Raw genomic sequence first — 21,332 nt, 5'->3', positions numbered from 1 at the left:
CTAGTGTGGCCTGAGAAGCGGGGGGGGGGGGGGGGGGGGGGGGGCACAACTGCAGGTGAGCCACAGCTGGTGGCCAGACATGTTGAGTGTACAGAGGGGGTCAGGGCACCAATGGGGGCAGGGGGGCGGTCCTTTGAGCCTTGTGGGAAATGATTGCCAGACATGGGCTGGGGCTGTGAGGTGACTGATGGAGCTTGTATTCTGGGTGCATGACTGGGGCAGGGTGCCACCAAACGTTTTGTCATCTATGGTATGGCCACTGGAAAAAGTAGGAAAAGCCCCATTCTTCCTAGAGTATCCTAACAGCACCATCTACTGAGAAAACTTCACTGTGCTTAACACTCTCAAGAGGAAATGATCTAAAGGCCTTCCATCCATTACCGAAAGGATGAATTTGGAGCGGAGAGGCAAAAAATCAGTAACTAGCAGAATAAATGTGAGATGGCTGGCTGAAGTGGTCCTGGGCTGAGAGAATGACTCTTTCCACACCTCCCAAAGTCTACCTGTGCTTTTGATAAAATTCAAGCTAAAACGTACCGCCCTTTTTTTTCTTTCTTTTTTAGCCTATTGGTCAAGGTTCCAACTGGATGGCTGCAGGGGAAGTTGGGCTGGTGGCCCCAGCCCAGGGTTGAGAAAGGGAGATGGGGAGAGGCAGGCGTGCCCCTGGGCCTGGAGCCTGCCGCTGTGAGATGCTGGGGAGTGGCCACAGGTGAGCCACTCCCCTCACCAGACCACAGGTGAACCCCAGTCCTCCAGCTATGGCTCCACCTTCCCGGGGCTTCCCTATGCCATCCTATCACCGGGGAGAACTACTTGAGTGTCGATTCCCAAAGTGACCCCAACGAATCACCTAGTGTCAGATCTGTGTCCTGGATCCGGGCCCTGGTTGCGAGGGCACAGGTGTAACCACCCTCGCGCCGAGCGCCGACCTTGCCTCGAGTCGCCGCCGGGCTCGCTCTGGGACCGCTGCCGGAAGCCGGCTTCTAGAGCGCGCAGGTTTCCGGCTTGAGTCTCTCCAGCCCCGGGAGTGGCCCTGCGGCGGGCATCGCCCACTTCTTCCTCCGCCCTTTCCCCGCCCTACCCCGCGGCGCGGCAGCAGGCCCGCCTGGCGCCAGAGAAGCCGCACACCCTGCGGGAAGCGGGGCTTCAGCCGCCTCTTCACTGCGCAGGCGTGAGCGGCCGCAAACCTCTACTCAGTATCCCGTATGGTTCAAGATCCTTGAAACCATTTCTGGTTCTAGTCTAGGTCGTATCCCAGAAAACCTTCCAAAGCAGGTATTGCTTACCTGTCTTATTATGAAGTGAATTTAACTACCCTTCCTAGATTGCTCTAGGCTTAGTGACTTAATTGATAAGGCTGAATCACGTGAGTTACATTAGATTTCAGAAATTAAATCCAAATCTCATTTTTTTTTTTTTTAATGAGGAAATTGAGAGCAATGAACGAATTGGCAAAAGTACCTCTGTCTCTTGACTAAATGCTCAGGGACGGGAATAAAGGTAAGTAGCCAATAAGGTATAAGGGTGCCAGTTTCTACATATATTTACCTAAATATTATAAAAGTGTTTAATTTTTTTAAGGTTTTATTTATTTATTTGAGAGAGAGCGCATAGGCGGGGAGAGGGACGTAGGGAGAAGGACAAGCAGGCTCCTCCTTGGTGGGGGGTGTTCTGGAGCTGAGGGATAGGGCTGGGTCCAGGGCTGCCTGCCTCTCCATCTGCCTGCCACTCCCCCTGCCTGTGCGCGCGCTCTCTCTCTCTCTGACAAATTAAAAAAAAAAAAAAAACTCTTTAAATATATATATGTATATATTTATATATATACACATGCATAAATATGTATATATACCCATATATACATATATAAACATATATTTATAAATAGAAATTATTATTATTTATAAATATATATTTATATGTTTATATACGTGTGTGTATGTATATATATATATAGCAAAACTGAAAAATTACCATATCAACCATAACGGAGAAATCAACCTATCAATTTCAATTAACCGTAGGCTAAGCAGATTAAAAACTTGCAATAGTCGAATTCTTTCCCATGGACTCTCCTCCTCTGTATATGAAAGAAATTAACATTTCATTTGCCATTTATTTTGCAGTTTTTTTCCCCTGCAGAATTAAAAAAAATTTTTTTTAAGATTTTATCTGTGAGATCACAAGTAGGCAGAGAGGCAGGTAGAGAGACGGGGAAGCAGGCTCCCCGCATTAGGAAGAGCCTGATGTGGGTCTTTATCCCAGGACCCTGGGATCATGACCTGAGCCGAAGGCAGAGGCTTTAATCCACTGAGCCACCTAGATGCCCCTTAAAAATTTTTATTAATCAAATTTAACAATCTTTTCTTTTATAACTTTGTGTATTAATTCCTTCTTAAAAAAACGTTTTCATCCCAGTATAAGTATTAAATATTAAACATAAACATTAATGTTTCTTCTAGTAATTTTATAGCTTTCATTTATGTTCAAATTCTTGATTTCTATGGGATTTATTTGTGGGTATGCTGTGAAATAAGGATTCATCTTTGTGTTTTTTTCCTCTATACCTAGACTCAAAAATCCATCTTTTCTTCTTTGATTTAAAATACCAACTTTGGGGCGCCTGGGTGGCTCAGTGGGTTAAGCCGCTGCCTTCGGCTCGGGTCATGATCTCAGGGTCCTGGGATCGAGTCCCGCATCGGGCTCTCTGCTCGGCAGAGAGCCTGCTTCCTTCCCTTCCTCTCTCTGCCTGCCTCTCTGCCTACTTGTGATCTCTCACTGTCAAATAAATAAATAAAATCTTTAAAAAAAAATAAAATAAAATACCAACTTTGCTGTACATTAAATTTTCATATGTACTTGGGGCTATTTGGGGCCATCTTTTTCCCATTGATCTGTTTTTCTGTAGAACCAAATTGTTTACATATTTCAAAAATATCTGCTGGGCTAGTCCCTCCTCACTTTCCTTTTTTGGAATTTTCCAGATTAATTTTTTCAATTTCCAAAAAGAAACCTGTCCTAATATTTTCATTGGGATGACATTGAATAGAAATTCATTCGAGAAGCACTAACATTTTTATGATATATTTTTTTAAAAGATTTTATTTATTTATTTGACAGAGAGAAATTACAAGTAGATGAAGAGGCAGGCAGAGAGAGAGGAAGGGAAGCAGGCTCCCTGCTGAGCAGAGAGCCGGATGCGGGACTCGATCCCAGGACCCTGAGATCATGACCTGAGCCGAAGGCAGCGGCTTAACCCACTGAGCCACCCAGGCGCCCCACATTTTTATGATATTAAGTGTTCCGATCTGTATATTCCTCAAAAGAGTTTTGGGTTTTGCTTTTTTATTAAGATTTTTTTTTTTTTTAAGATTTTATGTATTTGAGAGAAAGAGTGTGAGCAAGGGGAGGGGTGGCGGGGGAGAGAGAATCTGAAGCAGATTCTACATGGAGCAAGGAGTGTGGAGCCCGACTTGGAGCTCCATCCCAAGACTCTTGAGATAATGACCTAAGCAGAAATTAGGAGCTGGCTGCTTAACTGACTGAGCCACACAGGCAGCCCCCTCAGAAGAGTTTTATAGTTTTATTCATAGAACTTCTCAAATAAAATACTTAGAAGATATTTTATATCATTTTATTTTATAAGTGCTTATTGCAAATAGCAACTTTAGTATTGAAAAATAGGTTTAATAGAACCTAGAAAATAGGGGCTCCTGGGTGGCTCAGTGGGTTAAAGCCTCTGCCTTTGGCTCAGGTCATGATCCCAGGGTCCTGGGATCAAGCCCCGCATCGGTCTCTCTACACATTGGGGAGCCTGCTTCCTCCTCTCTATCTCTCTGCCTGCCTCTCTGCCTACTTGTGATCTCTGTCTCGAAAATAAAAAAATAAAATCTCTTAAAAAAATAAAATAAAGGGGCACCTGGGTGGCTCAGTGGGTTAAGCCTCTGCCTTCAGCTCAGGTCATGATCCCAGGTTCCTGGGATCGAGCCCCGCATCAGGCTCTCTGCTTAGCAGGGAGCCTGTTTCCTCCTCTTCTCTCTCTCTGCCTGCCTCTCTGCCTACTTATGATCTCTGTCTGTCAAATAAATAAATAAAATCTTTAAAAAAAAATAAATAAAATTTTAAAAAGTACTATTTTGGTCTACTAGTGCATCCAATCAATGTGGGTGGAAGGGTGGATTTGTATGCCTTCTGTTTTACAACGCTAAATAGGGGAAGCATTTCCCAGTCAGGCACAATATTTATTACTATAAATATATTAAGGTAAAGGAGACACACCATTTCACATAAAGCCTCTTCAAACATACTGATTTCTATCCAGATTTTCACCTTAATCTCATCCCTTGAATTCTTACATCCTCCCAAGTGAACTGTAGCCCCATTAGGACTTCACCAGCAGATTATAGAACCACAGAGCCTGGGGCTACTGTGTCAAGGATCCTACAAATGTCATTTCTTCACCCAATGACTATTTTACCTACTCATGTGCATATGGCTCTTGGTTCCCAACTGGGGTCAGGCCAAATAACTTAGGCCCTCTCATCATTTATTTTGATTAATTGCAAGAACAGGTAACTAGAGGTCAAGTTTCAACATCACCCCAGGTAACTAGAGGTCAAGTTTCTTGAATTCTTCCAAACTAGGACAAATAAAGCAGGTTTTTTAGGGCCCCTCAATTTTGAAGGACCAATAGTAGTCTCATATATTGTTCTTACAGTCCAGATCCTTCCAGTAATATGCCAGTTTTCTGTAGAAAAAGACCATAGAAACAAATTAGAAAGAAAACACTGTAATTTATGAGAATTATAATGTAGAAAGTAAGCAAAATGCTCACAGGACAGGATCAAAGTACCAGCACCCCAGGCTTTAAAATGAAAATTGTAGGGTCTCCTTTTATATGTTAATATACCAAAGACCCACTCCCAGGATTTGCTGGGGCTAAGTAGAGAAGGAAGGGCTTCATGACACCTGTATGGAAGATTCAACTTTTGACACTTAGCAGGTAAGGAACAGGTGGACCGGACTATAAATTAGCAATCTCCAAGAAGGTTACTGAAAAGGCATGCTGATAACGGACACGTGAAAGAGATACTGATTAAGTATCTTTGAAAACAAAAAGATAACACTGTTTAAAATAACAAAAAGAATATAATACTTAATTTCTCTAAATGTGCTATGATGTTTGTCCAAGGGAGTTAAACATTTACCATCTTTTCTATTAATTGAATGCTTATCTTAATAGGTGACTTGGTTATTTTTATTAGGGAAAGGCTGATTTCCTACTTATATTCTAGTTAAGACAAGGGCTGAGAATTGCCATTGTGTTTAGCAATATGGAGATCATAAGTGATTTTTTAATTTTATTTATTTATTTGACAGAGATCACAAGTAGGCAGAGAGGCAGGCAGAGAGAGAGGGGGAAGCAGGCTCCCTGCCGAGCAGAGAGCCCGATGCGAGGGCTTGATCCCAGGGCCCTGGAATCATGACTGGAGCTGAAGGCAGAGGATTTAACCCACTGAGCCACCCAGGCACCCCCAAGATAAGAGAGTATTAAAGAATAATAGAGGGGCACCTGGATGGCTCAGTCGGTTGAGTGGCTGGTTGCCTTTGGTTTGGTCATGATACCTGGGTCTTGGGATCCATCCCTGCATCCGGCTTCCTGCTCAGCAGGGAGTCTACTTCTCTCTCGCTCCCTCCCTCTGCCCCGCACCACTGCTTCTCTCTCTCTCTCAAATAAATAAATAAAATCTTTAAAAGAAAAAGAATAACAGGATGATAAATGATTTTTAAGAAACAACAAAATAAATCAATATATCAGGAAGGCCTGGGGCACCTGGGTTGCTCAGTGGGTTAAAGCCTCTGCCTTTGGCTCAGGTTGTGATCTCACGGTCCTGGGATCAAGCCCTGAGTCCAGCTCTCTGCTCAGCAGGGAGTCTGCTTTTCCCTCTCTCTCTGCCTGCCTCTCTGCCTACCTGTGATCTCTGTCAAATAATTAAAAATAAAATAAAATATCAGGAAGGCCTAATGCCTTAGTCTTGGATCAAAAAATTATTTAAGGGACGCCTGGGTGGCTAAGTTGGTTGGGCAGCTGCTTTCGGCCCAGGTCATGATCCCAGCGTCCTGGGATCGAGTCCCACATCGGGCTCCTTGCTTGGCAGGGAGCCTGCTTCTCCCTCTGCCTCTACCTGCCACTCTGTCTGCCTGTGCTCACTCTCGCTCCTCTCTCTCTCTGATAAATAAATAAATAATCTTAAAAAAAAAAATTATTTAAGAATACATAAAATAAAAATGGACAGAACTAAAGAGAGAAATAAACAAATAAAAAATATTGGAGGGGCACCTAGCTGGCTCAGTCCATGGGGCATGTGACTCTTGATCTCAGGGTGGTGAATTCGAGCCCCATGTTGGGTGTGGAGCCTAATTTCAAGAAAGAAAAGAAAAAACATATATAGGGTGCCTGGGTGGCTCAGTAGCTTAAGCCTCTTACCTTCAGCTCAGGTCATGGTCTCCAGGTCCTGGGATCGAGTCCTGCATCGGGCTTTCTGCTCAGCCGGGAGCCTGCTTCTCCCTCTGCCTGCCACTCCCCCTGCTTGTGCTCTCTCTCCCTCTCTCTGACATAAATAAAATATTTTAAAATTTTATTATTTATATATTTGAGAGAGAGAAATAAGATAGTGAGAAGAGCACATGAGTGGGGAAGAGAGGGTAAAGCAGGCTCCCGCTGAGCAGGGAGGCTGGTGTGGGCTCATCCCAGGACCCTGGGATCAGGACCGGAGCCGAAGGCAGACACTTAAATGACTGAGCCACCCAGGTGCCCCCAAACTGGCTTATTTTTCTTTATTTTTTTGGAAAATGCCAGTGGCATAAGGAAAGACACAGTGCAGAGCCACTGATGGGAGTTAATAATCAACATCTCTCTCTTATCCTGATGAAGACTGCAGAGTGCAGAGTCTGAACAGATAAAAAAGAACCCTTGGCACTCCTGGGTGTCTCAGTCCCTTAACCACCTGCCTTCAACTCAGGTCATGGTCCCAGGGTTGTGGGATTGAGTCTCACATCAGGCTCCTTGCTCAGCGGGGAGCCTGCTTGTATTCTTGCTCTCTCTCTGGCAAATAAAATCTTAAAAAAAAAAAGAACCCTTTTTCTTGACGTAATAAATAATAAGAATTGATCAAAGAACCAGTGGAAATTAGCTTATTTGTGCTTAAGGGTTCCTTGGGCAGCACCCAAAAGACCAGCAAAACCTACACAGTTTGGGGAATGTTAAGTATGACGGTAGGATTAAGTGGCTGAGGAAGGGTTTGAGATTTAGGAAATGAGATCTGGCATGTAGAGAAGGCTGAGAATCAAGGAAGATCTAAGGTTGCAAAAAGGACAGGAACTGTGTGGCTAATCTGGTTCAATGTGCACTTACCATATTGTTGAGAATGTTCACTTCAACCGTGGGAAACAATTGGAATGTATGTGACACAGGAAGCACATTAATTAGAGGTAAGTCAGGGGGCCTCCGAGGCTCAGTGGGTACAGCATGTGACTCTTGATCTCGCGGTTGTGAGTTCACCCTGCACTGGTAGCGGAGATGACTTAAAAAAAAATCTTTAGGGGTGCCTGGGTGGCTTAGTGGGTTAAAACCTCTGCCTTCAGCTCAGGTCATGATCCCAGGGTCCTGGGATCAAGCCCCACATCGGGCTCTCTGCTCAGCGGGAAGCCTGCATCCTCCTCTGTCTGGCTGCCTCTGTGATCTCTGTCAAATAAATAAAATCTTTTTTAAAAAATCTTTAAAAAAATTATAGATCAATTAGTAACCAGTAAGACAGATTAGATTTAGGTACAGAGTACGGGTGCAGAGAGCCCAGAAAGAAATGGAAAGAGGCACTTAATACTCTTATTTAGCTTAACCCTGAATACTCTTACACAGCTCTAACTATGAACTTAACATGGCCACCCATCATTGACCCCCCAATCCAGCCCCCCAAGTACTCCGCTCAGGTAGTGAAAATAAGTTCCATAGCTGTTCATCAAGCTAAGGAGAGCTACGAGAGCTGGCCGCCGTGTCTGCGAAAGAGGAAGCCCGTGGGATTGTGTCCAGGTATCTTCCTTCAGCAGAAGCCCGGCCCACCAATAGCAAGTTCTCATCCTCCGCCCTTGCCCCGAGTCATGCACCAGAGACCTGTCCTGGGAACATCACTTGCACCAGTCCTGAGCGCGTGTATTGCATATGCGCATACCCCGTGCCCTGAGAATTTGAGGAGATGAATTGAAGACCAGTCTAGCGTCTTCATTTGATCCGCGAGCTTCTCTGATGCCTTGCAGACTCCTGCACGGGGAGGTAGCGCTACCGCTGTATTCCAGTCCTTTCTTACTTTAACCTTTCAAAATCCCTGAGAACGCTTTCTTCTAGGAGCACAGAGTGGTCCATCAACCACTCAGAAACTAGGACTCTTTTAAGGAGAGCCCCGGCCACCAGCTGCTGCTGTTGCTTTTCAGTGGGGTTTCACTTCAACCCCACACAGAGGCGCCTATTCAAATGCCTACCTTCCAGCATCCTTAATCGAACTAACTTCCTGCACCTTAAGCTTTTGTCTGCCCCAACTGGCTTCTTTATTTAACAAATTCCCTTTATCTCCCGCTTGAGGCGAAGCTCACTGGGCCCCAGGAGGCAAGCAATATTTACTAAAGTTCCTCCCCCACTTTCCTGCCCCTGTCTGGCGGGTGTCTGCCTTTACCTTCAGGTTTGCTGTCCTGGCCTGTTTATTTCCCTGTAGACACGAAGTTTTCTGAATAGGATTATTCAGAACAGAATGAAGCATGTCCTTTACCGGGAGAACCAGGTGCTTGAAATTCAGTAAGCAAGGCTTCTAATCCTCCCACTCGAGAGCTTTGAAGCCAGACTGTGAAATTCTGGAGAGCCAGGCAGATCGACCCAAGGGTGCTTTTCCCTTTCAGGTAGAAACTGAGAGGGAAATGCAAGCCGAACATGAAGAAAACGTAAGTTTTAAAAACTAAAACATGGTAAAGCAAATAAAATAGGACACTGGAAGTAACAACCATGTCTTTTTGGAAGATGGGGAGAACAAGATTTTCCAAAAGAAAAGGAAGTGAAAAGGTGGAGGGGGTGGCAGGTGAATTTATAAGTAATTTCACCTTTGTGCCTTATCTCTATTTTGCTAGTATATATTCTGGGTGAGTCTGTGACCAAAAGGATAAACTCAATGGCTTTAAATTGAGTTTGCAACCTCTCTCTCCTAATTCTTCTTGGCAACTTCTTCAAGCTTTTATGTGGCTTACTTATGAAGACAGTGAATTTTTTTTTTTTTTTGCTTTTATTAACTTTATTCTCAAACAGCAATCTTCTACCTTCCTAGGTATTTATTATATAATACATATATGTATGTTATACATATTTCTGTTTATATTGTTATATATATTTTATATATGTTATATATGTTTATATATATATATATTTTTAAAGAACCAGATTTTTAATTTTATTTGTTTTTTTTTTTTTTTTCCTTTTTAATCAGAGAGAGAGTGAGCACAAGCAGTGGGGAGAGGCAGGCAGAGGGAGAAGCAGACTCCTTGCTGAGCAAGGAGCCCCATGCGGGACTCCTTTCCAGGACCCTGGGATCATGACCTGAGCCAAAGGCAGCTGCTTAACCGGCTGAGCCATCCAGGTATCCCTATATATAGTTATATATATTTTTGTTTTTTACATATATATGTATATATTTTACATATATATAAAATATATATTTATTTTATATATATAATATATATATATGTTAATAGCAACATAGTTTATAGTGGCAAATAAACAAAAGGGAAGCAATTTTAAATAAGTTGTAGTGCATCTGTAATAGGTAATATTATACAACAGTTGAGCCAGATCTTAATTTACTCACGTGGAAAAATCTCTATGATACATTCTTTGAAAACAAAAGAACAGGGCACCTGGGTGTCTAAGTCATTGAGCGTCTGCCTTCCACTTGGGTCATGGTCATCAGGTCCTGGAGTTCCCCGCTTAGTGGGAAGCCTGCTTCTCCGTATCCCATTCCCCCTGTTTGTGTTCCCTCACTGTCAAAAAATAGATTTTTAAGAACTGTTAAAAGAATTAAAAAATAAAAAAACATAAACAACAACAAAAAAACACCTGGTTGGCTCAGTTGGTTAGCATGCTATTCTTGATCTCCGGGTCAGTGAGTTTGAGCCCCACTTTGGGTATAAAGATTACTAAATAAACAAAAAAACCCATAAAACAAAAAACAAAACCCACTCGTGCTTCTGTGTTCACATGCACCATCCATTTGATCTTATTTATTTATTTATTTATTGTAAGTAAGCTCTCTGCTCCGCCTGGGACTTGAACTCACAAACCTGGAGATCAGGAGTCACTCGATCTCCTGACTGAGCCAGCTGGGCACCCCCTCGATGACATACGAGTGTTTTTTTTTTTCCCTGATATATTCTTAAGTAGAAAAAGCAGGTTGCAGAACAAAATGCATGATGGAATTCCGTATTTGGATAGGAAAATTGTGTTATAATTCTGTTGTGTGTCATGTATACACATGGAAATGTATGCAAAGATAATTTGAAAGTTAACAATGATGTTAAAAAAAGTTAACTTTAGGGGTGCCTGGGTGGCTCAGTGGGTTAAAGCCTCTGCCTTCAGCTCAGGTCATGATCCTGGGGTCCTGGGGTCCTGGGATCAAGCCCCGCATCACATGGAATTGGGCTCTCTGCTTAGCAGGGAGCCTGCTTCCCTTCCCCTCTCTGCCCGCCTTTCTTCCTACTTGTGATCTCTGTCTGTCAAACAAATAAAATCTTAAAAAAAAAAAAAGTTAACTTAAAAAAAAATTAACTTTAGGGGCGCCTGGGTGGCTCAGTGGGTTAAAGCCTCTGCCTTCAGCTCAAGTCATGATCCTAGGGTCCTGGAATCTGATCCCCTGTCAGACTCCCTGCTTAGCCCAGAGCCCGCTTCTTCCTTTCCTCTCCACTTGTGCTCTCTCTTGGTATCTCTGTCTGTCTCTCAAATAAGTAAATTTTTAAAAAAATTTTTAAGTTAACTTTAGGGGTACCTGGGTGGCTCAGATGGTTAATAAGCCTCTGTCTTCGTCTCAGGTCCTGATCCTTGGGTCATGGAAGCCTGCTTCTGCCTCTCCCACTCCCCCTGCCCGTGTTCCTGCTCTGTCTCTCTCTCTCTCTGTCAAATAAATAAATAAAATCTTTTAAAAATTAAAAAAAAAAGTTAATTTTTTGTAATAATCTTGTTTTAATATTGTTTGAGTAGGGTTTTTTGGTTTTGTTTTGTTTTGTTTTTTAAGGGAATGACAAAGTCACACCGAGATCTTAGGAATAGTCCCCAAAACTAATCTTTCCCTTAGTTCGACTACCTCAACTTCACTTGATAGAGAATATTCAAGAAAGAAACGATCTCAACCTTGGCTGATACATTTAGGAAAATAAATCCTTTTTTTTTTTTTTTTAAGATTTTAAAAAATTGTTTTAAAAATATTTTTGACAGAGAGAGCCACAGCGGGAGAGGGAACACAAGCTGGGGGAGTGGGAGAGGGAGAAGCAGGAAGTCCCATACAGAGCTGGATCCCAGAACCCTGAGATCATGACCTGAGCCAAGGCAGAGGCTAAACCCATTGAGCCACCCAGGTGCCCCAAACCCTTTTTAAAAACATAATTATCAGGGTGCCTGCCTGGCTTCATTGGAAGAGCATGTGACTCTTGATCTTGGGGTTGTGAGTTCTGGCCTCATGTTGGGTATAGAGATGCCCTAAATAAATACATAAATAAATTTTTTAAAAAGTAATTATCAATATTTAAGATTCTTCCAAATAGATATATACCTCTAAATTCTGACTTGCAAAGAGGTTGAAGATGGAAAAGGTGGAAAAGATACACAACAAACTTCTAGAGGAGAATGTATGGTATCCGTAAAAATTCACATAAAACCAACCACGTTATACATTTCTCTATAGCTTAAGTTTGTTCTTTTTTATTTTTAAGTCTTTTTTTTTTAAGATTTTATATATTTGATAGAGCGAGAGAGCACATGCAAGGGGGGACAAGTGAGGAGAGAGAGGGGAAAAGCAGGCTCCCCGCTGAGCAGGGAGCCCGATGTAGGGCTCAATCCCAGGACCCCGGGATCATGACCTGAGCCAAAGGCAGGCACCCAACCATCTGAGCCACCCAGGCGCGCCTTAAATTTGTTCTTAATAGCAAGTTTTAATTTTGCAATCTAAAAAGTCCAGGAATCTTCTTTCTGCCTGTGGGCTCTGTCCCTGTGCTTTCATAAAAACACCCTTTTTGGCAGGGGAGGGAGGAAGAGGACCAATCTTTTATTAATTTATTTCCCTTTTATTTATTTATTTAACATGGAGTGAGTGAGCAAGAGACACACAGAGCAAGCACAAGCAGGGAGAATGGCAGGCTAGGGAGAAGCAGGCTTCCGGCTGAGCAAGAAGCCCAGTGTGGGGCTCCATGCCAGGACCCTGTGATCATGACCTTAGCCGAAGGCAGCTGCTTAACCGACTGAGCCACCCAGGTGTCCCAACTTATTATATCTTTCTTTTTAAAAGATTTTATTGACTTATTTGACAGAGATACAACGAGAGAGAGAATAGAAACAGCGAGAGTGGGAAAGGGAGAAGCAGTCTCCTCCCTGAGTAGGGAGCCTTACATGGGGCTTGATCCCAGGACCCTGGGATCATAACCTGAGCGAAAGGCAGCCACTTAATGACTAAGCCACCCTGGCACCCCCAACTTATTATATCTTTTAAAGATTTTATTTATTTTTATTTATTTTATTTTTTTAAAAGATTTTATTTATTTATTTGAAAGAGAGCACAAGTAAGGGGGAGGGGAGAGGCAGAGTGAGAGGGAGAAGCAGGCTCCCCACCTAGCAGAAAGTCCGATGGGGGGCTAAATCCCAGGACACTGAGATTGTTACCAGAGTGCCAGACAGATGTCTAATTCACAGAGCCACCCAGGCACCCAAGTGGTCCTATCTTTTGAAAAGATAAATGCAGACTCTCTCTGGTTCCCTGATGATCCTGGGTTTCGCTGTCTTCTGCCTTTGGGTTTTGTCTTTACCCTAACATTCACCTGTTGGGAAGAAGAGTGGGTGAACGGTATTTCCAGAATTCCTTATCTCCAAAAGAGAAAGTGGAACACCAGAAATCATCTTTCTCCTTTTTTCTTCTTTCAATCTTTATTTTTCCCTTCTAGTATCTTTTTTTATTTTTATATATTTATTTTTAAAGATTTTATTTATTTATTTGACAGACAGAGATCACAAGTAGACAGAGAGGCAGGCAGAGAGAGGAGGAAGGGAAAACAGGCTCCCTGCTGAGCAGAGAGCCCGATGTGGGGCTCGATCTCAGGACCCCGAGATCATGACCTGAGCCGAAGGCAGAGGCTTAACCCAAGCGCCTCTCTAGTATTTTTTAAATAGGTATTAGGGGTGCCTGGGTGCCTGTCGGTTAAGCGTCTGTCTTTGGCTCAGGTTATGATTTTGGAGTCCCAGGACCGAGTCCCCGGAGTCCGCTTCTCCCTCTCTCTCTGCCCTTCCCCTAGCTTGTTCTCTCTTGCTTACTTTCTCAAATAAATAAAATCTTAAAAAAGAAAAAAAAAAGTGTTCTTTTTACTGCTCTAAATCTTTATAAAGATTTTATGGGCGCCTGGGTGGCTCAGTGGGTTAAGCCGCTGCCTTCGGCTCGGGTCATGATCTCAGGGTCCTGGGATCGAGTCCCGCGTCGGGCTCTCTGCTCAGCAGGGAGCCTGCTTCCCTCTCTCTCTCTCTCTGCCTGCCTCTCTGACTACTGTGATCTCTCTGTCAAATAAATAAATAAAATCTTAAAAAAAAAAAAAAAAGATTTTATTTATTCATTTGACAGAAGAGATCACAAGTAGGCAGAGAGGCGGGCAGAGAGAGAGGAGGAAGCAGGCTCCCTGCCAAGCAGAGAGACTGATGTGGGGCTCGATCCGAGGATCCTGGGATCATGACCTGAGCTAAAGGCAGAGGCTTTAACCCACTGAGCCACCCAGGCACCCCAACTGCTCTAAATCTTTAATTCTTAGCCATTTCCTTGCCTATTCCCAATGTCTTATAGCTGAGCTTAATCCAAAGCAAAACAAGCAGCAGTCAAGGGTGTTAAAACATCACTTAAACAGGGAAGGTTCAGTACTGGAGAGCTAACTTTGAAGTTTCCTTAAGACTATCACTTTATAATCACTATTTTCCCATTTCCAGGGTCTGGGTCACCATTTAGTATTTCCTCAGATGTACTGGCAATTCACTACATTCAAAGAATTTTGTAAAAATGTGATGTATTATTTTCTTTTTTAATTTTTTAAAGTAATCGCTATTCCTGATGTGGGGTCTGGACTCAGGGCTCTTGAGATCAAGAGTTAGGGCTCTACCAGCTGAGCAAGCCAGGATCCCAGTGTCACAGTATTTAAGAAAAAAAATTTAAGAGGAAAAAAAGTGGCAGAACAGTGAGATGCTATGAAATGTCATACTCAAGGGGTATCTGCGTGGCTCAGTGGATTAAAGCCTCTGCCTTAGGCTCAGGTCATGATCCCAGGGTCTTGGGATCCAGATCCGGCTCTCTACTAAGCAGGGAGCCTGCTTCCTCCTTTCCCTCTGCCTACTTGTGATCTGGTCTGCCCAATAAATAAAATCTTAAAAAAAAAAAAAAAAGTCATATTCAAATCTGGCTGAATTATAAAACTAAAATGTGGGGATTGAGAAGTGATTTCATGTACTATTTTAATTGGTGGATCAGTGCTCTTTTTGTTTTTTAAAGATTTATTTACGGGGCGCCTGGGTGGTTCAGTGGGTTAAAGCCTCTGCCTTCGGCTCAGGTCATGATCCCAGATCATGTGATCAGTGCTGTTATTATCATCTTCTCCATTCATAATATAGTACTTGGCACAAAACTCAAATAACAGCTTAAGATTTTGTGTTGTCCTCAGGTCTTGGCAGAAATTATCCCGGATTTCTTCTGTGAAATGTCTAGATAGTTTGGATAAGGTTTCACAACATTGGACAATTGGGGGAAACCACGAGGGAAAGGATCAGGAAAACCACCTGGTTAGTTTCTCTCTCTGCTGCTTTGGGAAATAATGTTCCTGTGGAGCTGGAAGGCCACTGAGAAAGGTGGACTGACTCAACCAGACCAATTTAGGGGTGAGCCAGAATGGGAAAAAAAATAGTAAAAAAAAAAGTATTAGTATTATTCATAGAGGTTTGCCTAGCCTATCCTAAGTTGAGAACATAACGTACCTGGACAAAAATGTCTATTACAGTATTTGCCTCAGAACTTATATTCTTTGCAACAATCTATGTTAACATTGATTTATACTTTAAAACATTGTGTTTTGTAGTTGGCCTGTAAATTTAATAAGGTCTTTTTTATTTAATAAAAGCTGACAGGGACGCCTGGGTGGCTCAGTTGGTTGGGCAGCTGCCTTCGGCTCAGGTCATGATCCCAGCGTCCTGGGATCGAATCCCACATCGGGCTCCTTGCTCAGCAGGGAGCCTGCTTCTCCCTCTGCCTCTGCCTGCCATTCTGTCTGCCTGTGCTCGCTCTCTCCCCCCCCCCTCTGATAAATAAATAAAATCTTTATAAAAAAAAAAAAAAAAAAAAAAAAAAAAGCTGACATTGGGGCGCCTGGGTGGCCTCAGTTGGTTAAGCGGCTGCCTTCGGCTCGGGTCATGATTCCAGGGTCCTGGGATCGAGCCCCGCATCAGGCTCTCAAAAGAGAGCCTGCTTCTCTCTCTCCCCATCTCCCTGCCACTCTGCTTACTTGTGCTCTGTCTCTAGTTGTCAAATAAACAAATAAAATATTAAAATAAATAAATAAAAGCTGACATTTATGGGTCTTAAAAAATAAAAATCTTGGGACACCTGGGTGGCTCAGTGGGTTAAAGCCTCTGCCTTCGGCTCAGGTCATGATCCCAGGGTCCTGGGATGGAGCCCCACATGGGGCTTTCTGCTCAGAAAGGAGCCTGCTCTCCCCTCTCTCTGCCTACTTGTGATCTCTGTCAAATAAATAAAATCTTAAAAAAAAAAAAAAAAGACCCATGTTGGGCACCTGGATGCTCAGTCCATCAAGCATCTGCTTTCTGCTCAGGTCATGATCCCAAGGGTTCTAGGATCTACTCTGGCGGGCTGGGCTCCTTTCTCTGCAGAGAGCCTACTTCTCCCTTTCCCTCTGCCAAATAAATAAAATATTTAAAAACTAAATTAAAAAACCCTGTTCTAGTCCAATTTTTACTCACTGTACTACTGGTAAAATCAAGGTAGAGACAACAAAGGGTAAAGTGGGTATTTTTATTTATTTGTACTTGAACCTATCCACCAACCAGCCAAACTTGTACTATTATCATATGTTAAAATACAAAACATCTTTCTACAAATACTAGAATTAACAGTTCTAGTAAAACCTCACAAGGGGCAGAGGAAATCAATGAAGCATATTTTAGTTTTACCCTTCACCATTAAAAACTAAGGTTGTTAACAAGAAAGCCTCAAAATCTCAAAATATACCATTATCCTTCATCACAGGTCTTTGTACACATCTTCAGGCTGGATGTTCACAGAGTAATTTGGGAACAAATCCATGATTTGCTGGGTACTGAAATATTTAGCAGACTGCTGTATTACACTATAGCTTTCCCCAGAAGTTTCTAGGAGGGACTCCAAATCGCTGATGGAATTTTGCTGGAACTGGATCTGGGGCTGCAGGGATTCCTCTCCACAGCTGTGGAGCTGGCTATTCCAAGCTTGGGGGCACCAGGTCTGACTGGTCCAGGAGTGGTTGCTCCAAGACTGGCCGTTCCAGGAGTGGTTGCTCCAAGATTGGCTGTTCCAGGTCTGGTTGCTCCAATTCGGGTTATTCCAGGTCTGGCTGCTCCATATTGGAAGGTTTGCAGAAGTGTTCATCAGGTGTCCCTGGTGGTAGGAGTAGAAGGCTGGGTATTCCGTGGCTGCTGTGCTATTCTGAAAGGGAATGGCAGATTACCTGAAAAGCTCGGAGGGAAATCAGAATTGTCTGTGGCAGAGGTTGTCCGGTTTAACAATAAACAAAACTAAGAAGTCAGTGAAAAGAAACCAGAGAATAAAAGCTTCCCCTTACCTGAGTCACACTCTTGCTCTCCTTTGGCCAATGGTTTTTCTGCCACCTCTTACATTTCATTCTCTGGTTCTGGAACCAGGTCTTCACCTACAAAAAAAAAAAAAAAGTGACAGGAAAATATAAAATACTGGTAGTGTGCATGTACCAGTATCGTTAACGTCTTTCCCCCCTAACAAGCACAATTACCTAAAATGGAGACTTCTAGAGTCCTTTCTGCAATCTGGAAACAATGCTCTGTGTATGAATGTCAAAGCCCCTCAAGTAGTTGGCTTTAAAGATGGTCATGAGGAGAGCCTGGGTGGCTCAGTTGGTTAAACGTCTGCCTCTGGCTCAGTCATGATCCCAGAGTCCTGGGATTGTGACTGCCTCTCCCTCCCCGTTCTGTCCTCTCTGTCAAATAAATAAATAAAAATTAAAAAAAAAAAAAAGACTTTATTTATTTATGCGACAGAGATCATAAGCAGGGCAAAAGGCAGGCAGGTAGAGAGGATGGAAAGCAGGCTCCCTGCTGAGCAGAGAGCTCAATGCAGGGCTGGGTCCCAGGACCCCAGGATTATGACTCGAGCCAAAGGCAGAGGCTTTAACCCACTGAGCCGCCCAGGTGCCCCTAAATAAATAAAAATCTTAAAAAAAAAGAAAGTCATTCATGAAATATTATCAAGATCCCACTTTTATAATAAAATTATTTGTAGGGGGCACACAAACAGAGCACACTGATGTTAATACTGCTCATCTGCAAATAAATTTTTTTTTTTCCTTCAAATAAGACTTTTTATTTGTCACTGCAAGGACAGCAAAACACACCTTACCTGCTTATAGCTAAGGTTCAGAATGTTGGAAAGTTCTTGCATCTGCTGGAGGCTGAGGTATTTCTGCCTCTGAAATCGATCATTGAGGACATAGAGTTGGGTCTGAGAGAACACTGTCCTGATCTTCTGTTTCTTGCCCTGGGCCGTGTCTTCCCTCCTCCCAGTTCTCTCCTCTGCAGAAGTGAGCGGTAGTTTCACCTTGGGACTGGTGGAGGAATCGGGGCTGTCCTGAACAAGCAGATCCACGGAGGAAGGAAGAGGAGACACTGTCGGGAATAAAACATTTTTCTCTGAAACTTTCCGAAGATTAAATCATATTCACAAATTTATTGTTTCCAAAGTATTTTTGAAGTTCTCACAACCTCAGAATTAGGTAGTAAATAAAAACTCCTCCATGACCCTGAACACTTGGCTCACCTTTGTATGATGCCAACCCAGTAAGTGTATCCTAGTTGTGGCCATTTCACATCCAGTGGACATGGCCAATAGCTCACCTGCTGGGAAGCAGAGTGGGACTCAAACTTTTTTTTTTTTTTTAAACGATTTTATTTTTAAGTAATCTCTACATCCAACATGGGGCTCGAACTTACAAGATCAAGAGTCACACATGCTCCTCTAACTGAGCCAGCCAGGAGCCCCCTCGAACCTCTTTGACAAAAGCTTTTTACTGCAAATTAATGCTCCAGAGCCCACACTGTGGCTGCTTAGAAAGTTGGGGATGATCACTGGACTCCCTTCTGTAAAATTAGTCGTATCATTTACATCAGATTCTGGGGACTCTCTAAAATCCACAATTTAGGGGCAACTTGGGCGGCTCAGTCGTTAAGCATCTGCCTTCGGCTCAGGCCGTGATCCCAGGGTCCTGGGATCAAGCCATTGGGCTCCCTGATCAGCGGGAAGCCTGCTTCTCCCTCTCCCACTCCCCCTGCTCGTGTTCCCTTTCTTGCTGTCTAATAAACAAATCTTTAAAAATAATAATAATAAATAAAAATAAAATAAAATCCACAGTTTACCACTGCCCAGTTCCAAATACCAGGACTAGCAGGAACTGAGAATTCTGACAGGCTTCAGTTTCAGTACAATCTCTGCCTTTACTAGCTCTGGGACCACATTTCCGAAAGTATTTCTGTCCTTCACGGAGTTCCTTCATTGATTAAAGCAAAGTGACAGAGAAAATTGCTTAGCACCAGGACTTTGCGTATATCGACTTACTAACTAAAAATTTCTTTGGGATGTCTGAGTGGCTCAGGTCATGTCCTCAGATGGAGTCCTGCATCAGGCTCCTTTCTCAGCAGGGAGCCTGCTTCTCCCTCTGCCTTCCACTCTCCCTGCTTGTGTCACAAATGAAGTCTTTTTGGTAGCCTCTTAAACTCTTAATTGCACGGAGGTATTTATTCCCCATGTTCAATTTCAGTTGTCATGAAATAAAGACAACCTGTATGGGGCAAAAATTCACAATCTTATGCTTCCTTTAAGTAGATCTAGAAGGAAAGAAAGTGGGGCTAGACCAAGGACTATGGTGGGGCATCTCCTAACAACTCTCTCTACAAACTTGCCCTTGGCTTGCTAAGTAGGGCATGCCCACCTGCTTCCGTCTACTTGCTCATACCCAAGCTGTTTCTCACGACTCAGCACTTTACTTCCAAAGTTTGAAATTATGAAAGGACATCAACCTGAAGTTTAGGAAAACAGCATAACATTAAAATATAACATTCCATTAAAGTAGTTGCCTACTTCCTCCTTCCGCACAGCTTAATATTAGGGGCAATCATCATGAAAAGAACTTTTTAAAATCTTAATTATCTTTACCCTAAGTCTTTAAAAAATGGTAAAAATTTACATTTTCATTTTCAACAACTCCTGCCTGATTTACAAAAAGTACTACCTTTACAGTGTCCTGAGCACAGCCCCCCCTGTTCCACCTGTAGTCATCATTTAGAAGCCAACCAGAGTTTCAGATTTGGGCTCTAGCCACTCTGTCAGCAGAGTAAACCTAGAACTAGCTACCATAAAATGGAATGCACATCTCCCCCGCATGTAGGAGACGTGGGCATAGCAGGCTCCCAGGAACTCAGAACTGCCCGGGTTAGTAACTCGCAGAGCTCAGGAGTGGGAGGAAGAGGCGATTACTGGTGTCGCACAAAGGCAAAAACGTTTCAAGAAGGCGAGATTCACAATTACCACGCCGCTTCTGGCACTCCCTTGAAAAAGACTAATAAGAAAGTTCAGAAGCTCCCCGCGTCCCCCAGCTGCGATGCCAGGACTTCTGGCTCTAGCAGTGACATCCCTACTGCGTGCGCTCTGCACCGCGAGATTAAGACGATCAGCTCATTTATTCCGGCACATCTGCGTTTCCACAGTGCCTAGGCACCTCATCGCTCAAATACGCAGTGAACGGTCCAGATGCCGGCACCCCAGCGCCCTCGTCTCTCGACTGACAACCTGGGACAGGTGGAAGGGCTCCCGTCACCAAGTTACAACCGAGACAGGTGCCGAGAGGATTCACTGGGGACACCTGCTAGTATGAATGGCCTACAAATGCTCACGAGGGAAACGAAGGACCGTGACCCTCCTCCTGCTTCACGTTCCCTCCAGATCAGCTTTCCGAGGATTCGCGTTTGCCTTACCGGTCTCCGCGTGGGGCGTCTCAGCAGATGACATTTGTAGGAACGCGTAATTTTCTTTAGGCCTGCAAACCTCAGGCATTGGAGAAGAGTCCCTAGACCCGGGCGGTCTGGGGCCAGACGGGCACTGGGGCGGAGCTGGATCCGCACTCATGTTGGGGAGTTGAGGGTAGAGCGGGGGAAAGAGCAAGATTGTAAGGTAGGCCCAGGCTTCTGGATCCAGGTGGAAGAGCCGAGAGAAAAAGAAAGACGTCCAGGTGTAAGAGTATGAGAAAGACAGAATGCAGGAGGCCACCCCGGAAAGGGTAAGAGCCAAGCAGCCCAAGGGAGTCAGAGGTGAAGATTCTCTAGGCTCTAGATTTATAAGGAAGGCTCCGCCATCCTCAGACCCGCCCCTCCTGGCAGCCCCACGCCCACACACACCCTTGGAAATTCTCGGTTAATCCTGTCTGCCAGTCTCACCAAGGCCATTGTCATGTAAAAGGTGGCGGCAGGGTAGTCCAGACTGGGTGGGGAACGGGAAAACGGGGGCCCCCGAGACCTCGAGAGGAAAAGTAAGACCAACAATTAAATATTTCTGGGTTCGCCACGTTTCCATCTTTTCAAATCAGAGATGCACCTAAGGCTACCTAAGGTGATCGAATCTTCCACTAGAACAATTAATTCCTTGATTTAAGACCCCTTAGGGTCTCCAAATGGAGCTACTGCTGGCAAAAGCTTCGCCCAGGGAGCTTGGTTTTCCTCTTCGAGT

General features: G+C 43.7%; 1 protein-coding gene and 1 long non-coding RNA gene across 3 annotated transcripts; one reads left to right on the top strand and one right to left on the bottom strand.

The window, feature by feature from the left end:
- Window positions 1–123: 123 nt before the first annotated feature.
- Window positions 124–11,241, top strand: LOC309870412. Of its 2 annotated transcripts, XR_014314565.1 has the most exons (4): window positions 124–737; window positions 8,944–8,985; window positions 9,522–9,671; window positions 11,116–11,241. It is a non-coding gene; the product is annotated as an uncharacterized lncRNA (long non-coding RNA). The 2 variants fall into 2 exon arrangements; XR_014314566.1 differs by lacking the exon at window positions 124–737 and having other exon boundaries at window positions 8,402–8,985.
- A 5,330-nt stretch (window positions 11,242–16,571) lies between these two features.
- On the bottom strand, window positions 16,572–20,735 carry NANOG (Nanog homeobox; the record flags this gene model as incomplete). The annotated part of the gene is made up of 4 exons (XM_082742477.1): window positions 16,572–17,012; window positions 17,149–17,235; window positions 17,958–18,223; window positions 20,585–20,735. The coding sequence occupies 4 exons, from the start codon at window positions 20,733–20,735 to the stop codon at window positions 16,572–16,574; spliced, it is 945 nt and encodes a 314-aa protein (XP_082598603.1).
- Between the last annotated feature and the right edge of the window lie 597 nt (window positions 20,736–21,332).

The sequence above is a fragment of the Mustela nivalis genome (genome assembly GCF_964662115.1).
Source record: "Mustela nivalis genome assembly, chromosome: 7".
Taxonomy (NCBI): Eukaryota; Metazoa; Chordata; class Mammalia; order Carnivora; family Mustelidae; genus Mustela; species Mustela nivalis.
The sequence above is the reverse complement of the archived record's forward strand: the minus strand, read 5'-3'. Positions and strand labels throughout refer to the sequence as shown.